This window comes from Pipistrellus kuhlii, unplaced genomic scaffold, assembly GCF_014108245.1.
Source record: "Pipistrellus kuhlii isolate mPipKuh1 unplaced genomic scaffold, mPipKuh1.p scaffold_m20_p_9, whole genome shotgun sequence".
Lineage (NCBI taxonomy): Eukaryota > Metazoa > Chordata > Mammalia > Chiroptera > Vespertilionidae > Pipistrellus > Pipistrellus kuhlii.
In genome coordinates this window covers 45,876,031-45,881,215 of record NW_023425595.1, presented here as the reverse complement: position 1 = coordinate 45,881,215, position 5,185 = coordinate 45,876,031, and the positions used below count along the sequence as shown (strand labels likewise).

General features: G+C 40.3%; 1 protein-coding gene across 1 annotated transcript; it reads left to right on the top strand.

The window, feature by feature from the left end:
* Positions 1-1,085: 1,085 nt before the first annotated feature.
* On the top strand, positions 1,086-2,183 carry LOC118713760 (speckle-type POZ protein-like). Its single transcript, XM_036428653.1, has one exon. It carries the CDS (start codon positions 1,086-1,088, stop codon positions 2,181-2,183), a length of 1,098 nt encoding a protein of 365 aa, XP_036284546.1.
* The last annotated feature ends 3,002 nt before the right edge of the window (positions 2,184-5,185 follow it).

Here is a 5,185-nt window from a genome sequence, read left to right as displayed (position 1 = left end):
TGTCAGTTGATTTCTCAATAGAAATCATGCAGGCCAGATGGGAATGGCAAGAAATATTCAAAGTGATGAGTAGCAAGAACCTACTCTACCCAGCAAAGCTATCACTCAGAACTGAAGGCCAGATAAAGAGCTTCACAAATAAAAAAACCTAAAGGATTCATCACCACCAAACCAGAATTATATGAATTGCTGAAGGGGGTTCTTTAGGAAAAGGTAGAAGATACAAAAATTATGAACAACAAAAATGTAACTATCAACAAGTGAAACTAAAAATCAAGGGAATTAAAAAAAATCTGATGAAAATATTAACTGGTGAATATAATAGAATCAGAGGTATGGAATGGGAGTGGATTGATGATTCTCTGGGAAAAGGGGAATGGGGGGTGTGGGAAGAGACTAAACATAAACTGTGCACTATGGATGAGGACAATGGGGGGTGGGGAAAGGGCAAAGGGTGGAATGGTAATCTGGTGGAGGGGCGCAATGGAGGGGGGAAAAAGAGAAACATTTGTAATCATCTGAACAATAAAGAGTTATAAAAAGAAAAAGAAAAAGAAATGCCTGGCACTCAGAAGGAACTCAATAAATATCATTATATGAACCTTAGATATTGTTGGGCATCTGTCTGCTATGATAGCATATGTTTTATTTATTTTATTTTTATTTCAGAGAAGAAGGGAGAGGAAGAGACATAAAAATATCAATGAAGAGAGACAGTCACTGAATTGCTGCATCCTGCCAGACCCACAGTGGAGATCCATCCGGCAACTTGGCCATATGCCTGACCTGGAATGAAACAGACCTCCTGCTTCATAGGTGGACACTCAATCATTGAGCAACACCAGCCCAGCAGCATTTACGTTTTAGATGCATCTTTCAGACAGTTAATAGAAACAATGCTGGATATTGTAAAGAGTATGCAGCATATGCAGAAGGACATTTTCCAGCAGCTGTAGGCCCAGCTCTGGGGGATTTTGTGTTAGACAAGACAACTTCATCTTTCCACTACTGACTTAACCTGGCTGAAAAGAGAACAGAAATCTCTTCACTGACTTTGGAAATATTGTTTAACCTTCAAACTCACAATGTCCAACGTTGCAAGTCCTCCATTTCTGGCAGAAATGTCCGGAGGCCCTGTAGCTGCCAGCTGGTGCCACACACAGATCCAGGTAATGAAATTCTCCCACATGTGGACCATCAGTAACTTTAGCTTTTGCTGCCAGGAAGTGGGTGAATTCATTCAAAGTTCAACTTTTTCATCAGAAGCCAATGATCAACTGAAATGGTGTTTGGGAGTTTACCCAAAAGGGCAAGATGAAGAAAGCAAAGATTACCTGTCACTTTCCTTGTTTCTAGTCAGTTCTCCAAAGAGTGTATTTTTTGCAAAATTCAAATTGTCCATCCTGAATGACAAGGGAGAAGAAGTCCAGTCTTTGGAGAGTCGCTGTGCATATAGATTTGTACAAGGCCAAGAAAGGGGATTCAAAGAATTCATCCCTAGAGATGTTCTCTTGGATGAAGACTACAGCCTTCTCCCTGATGACAAGCTGACTCTCTTCTGTGAGGTGAGTGTGGTGCAAGATTCCGTCACCATTTCTGGCCGGTATCCCAGGAATATGGTAAAGGTTCCCAAGTGCCAGCTGGCCGATGAGCTAGGAGGACTTTGGGAGAATTCCTGGTTCACAGACTGTTGCTTTTGTGTGGCTGGCCAGGAATTCCAGGCTCACAAAGCTATCTTAGCAGCTCGTTCTCCAGTGTTTAGGGCCATGTTTGGACATGCAATGCAGGAGAGCATAACGAATCAGGTGGAAATCATTGACATGGAGCCTGGAGTGTTTAAGGAAATGATGTGCTTCATCTACACGGGGAAGGCTCCCAACCTGGACAAGATGGCTGATGGTTTGCTGGCAGCTGCTGACAAGTATGCCCTGGAGCGTTTGAAGGTCATGTGTGAGGAAGCCCTGAGTAGTCAGCTGTCTGTGGAGAGTGCTGCAGAAATGCTCACCTTGGCTGACTTGTACAGTGCGGATCAATTGAAAACTCAGGCAGTGCATTTCATCAACTTTCATGCTGAGAATGTTGTGGAGACATCGGGGTGGCAGGCACTGGTGGCATCCCATCCCCACTTGGTGGCTGAGGTGAACCCCTCAGGACCCCCACACAAGCGCCTGAAGCAGTTCTGAGCTCCTGCTTGTTGTGAGACTCCCTTGACTTTGCAGAAGCAACAGCCCCTTTTGCTGTCTTTGAGCACCAGATAGACAGCCCAATCTGTGCAGTTTTTCATCTGCTTTGTGTGTGTGTGTGTGTGTGTGTGTGGGGTCTGCATCTCAGCCCCAGATATTTAGTTTTATTATTTTCTTTAAAGAAACCATATGTTTTAATGTATTTTTATTGACTTTTAAGAAGAAAGGAGAGAGAGAAAGAGAAAGATAAGTTATGAGAGTGAATCGCTGGTAAGCTGATTCTTGCATGCACCCTAATTGAAATCAAGCCCTTAACTGAGGCATGTACCCTAAATACCAATGAATCCTTGATCTGCTGGTTCATAGATCTACATTCACCAACTGAGCAACACTAGCAGGGCTAAGGACATTTTTTCCCACTGATTTTTAGATTGAATGCATAAGAGGCTGTGCAAAAGAGAGACAGAGATACAGACTCAGAGAAAGAGACAAAGATGGAGTGCCCAGACAGATTCATTGCAAGGGGTAGAGACTGCAACCCAGATATGCACCCTTGAGTGGAATCAAACCCCTGATCCTTTATGTCTGAGCCAAAGCTCTAAACACTGAGACAATGGCCAGGGTGAAATGAGTCTTCTATTGGACCATGAACATGTAAATTTTAAAAATGTTCAAATGTGTGTCTTTAGGGATTTGTTTGTTCTACAGATGTTGTGGTCATCTCTTTATTAGATGTGACAACCAAAACTGCTCTTACTGTTCTGACCTCGTAATAAAATAACATCTTGAAAGACCAACTTTTGCCCCACTCTGTGAAAAACATTTATTTTCCTGATTAAATATGAAGAGTTGCTTTAATTTCAGAAATATGCTAATTTTTCTTGAAACCGGTTTATAAGGTTCTCCCTCCTCCCACCTGGTGGGTGGAGTTATGACATTACTGGCATCTGTCACAAAGACATCCCCAATACATTGAACCACAAATCAGCTCATGCCAAAGTGTCCTGGAGCCCACCCCTTCCTGTTCTGCCCCTGGATCCTGTTCCTCTCCTTAAAAAGGACCACCAGACCAGCCAAGTGCTGCTTGTCCTCCATGTCCAGGAGGCAGCCTGGCTGGGTCTATCCCCAATCCCCAACTCCTTCAATTTTGATTTCTCTACCTCAGTAATGAGTCCTGCTCATTACTGGGGAATAAACTTTACAATATCTTGGTGGTCAGTTTCCTGCGCCTCAAACCTTACACTGTTGAAACCTGTAAAGAATTTTTGTGAGTTTATTTGAGCTTAATTGTCAACATATGCTATGAATTGAGATAATGCTCTGGATAATGGAGGGTTACATCTATATACATTGCAATCAAAGGAAAGGGATGTAGGTGAGTCACATGGCATTCATTGGTGATAGATTAAAGAGATGGGATAAAGCAAAGTGAGGAAACCTGGGATAGGGCAAAAAGTGAAATGATGGACATGTGCTTCTCTTACAGAAATAGATACAGGATACATTAATGTAATTAACAGTTGACAACTTGATAACAAGAACAATGAGAGAATGTTCCAGTGCCATTTATTGTGCTCTGAGGGGTCCTAGGTAAAATGGAAGTAACAAGTTAAACAGACATCTCACAGATATGTTATCCTACAGGCAAAAAAGCAAGTAGGCTCAGTAAAGAAAATCTAAGTTGATCTTTGTCAGGGAAAATATTGGCCTAGGACATGACTACCTACTATACCTGTTTGTAGTTAAATATTTAAATTTCAAACCATCTTTTGTGGTTATTTTAGGTCTCTGAGTTTGCAAGACTGCCACCTGAGCAGTCTTTGTAGGCCTCCCCTGAGCTTGTCAGGTTAGCATGTGGCTCCTTTCATCCACACAATGATACTCATTTCTTTCTTTTTTTCTTTTTTTTTCTTTTTTTTAAATACATTTTATTGATTTCCTACAGAGAGGAAGGGAGAGAGATAGAGAGCTAGAAATGTCTACGAGAGAGAAACATCGACCAGCCGCCTCCTGCACACCCCCCACCGGGCATGTGCCCGCAACCAATGTACATGCCCTTGACCGGAATCGAACCTGGGACCCTCCAGTCCGCAGGCTGACGCTCTACCGCTGAGCCAAACCAGTTTTGGCGATACTCATTTCTTTTATTGTGTCGCCTAACATAAGCTATAGTTTGTAATTTGCTTTTCAACACAACTCTACACTATTCAAAGCTTACCATATCATACAATTAATGTTGGTTAGTGAAATTATTTTTAAATTAATTTATACGTCCAAAGAGCTACACAGAAAGAGTTTATGAGAGTAAAATATGTAGAGGAAGGGGAAATAAAGATATGGAAGTGGATAAATGATACCAGTTTCCAGCAAAAAAAATAAACAGTGAATATATATATATATATATATATATATATATATATGTATATATATGCCAGCAAACAGAAAATAGTGTCCAGAATTCTAATAAATTTGATTCTTGGACAGGGATAGAAGTTGGCTGAAGTCCCATTGGCTTGCAGGCAAATATCCACATATAACTTTTGATTCTCAGTCTTATCTGTTAGGCAATGTTTATAGGACCCCATTGATAACAAATTCAAGGGATTTTCAGGTTACTTTAAGAAAATGATATAAAAGAATGAATACAGTTAGCCCTCTAAGTTCATGCATTTCCAAACAAAGGTTAAAATTGTATTTGATACCAGGACAACACAGATACAGATGGTCAACTGTGTATTTATTGAATTAAATCAGAGTACTAGTTTAGTTTCTTCACAGTTCAAACCTATGTTGAGGAAGTTGCACTTTAAAGGCTTGGTGTATTTTCCAGAATCAGAGTATAAGACAATACTACATTAATTTTGACTATGAAGGAGAAAAAAGAAGTATAGTAATACCTAGAAAAAAATCAGAGAATATTTAAAAAAAAAAACAACCTGAAATAATAGAGTATATAGTTAAATATTTTTAAATGTAAAAAATTAGCCAAGGAATAAGAGAGA

Bases quoted from the DNA above. Each gene is read 5' to 3' on its own strand.
- LOC118713760 (XM_036428653.1), top strand. From the start codon at position 1,086: ATGTCCAACGTTGCAAGTCCTCCATTTCTGGCAGAAATGTCCGGAGGC.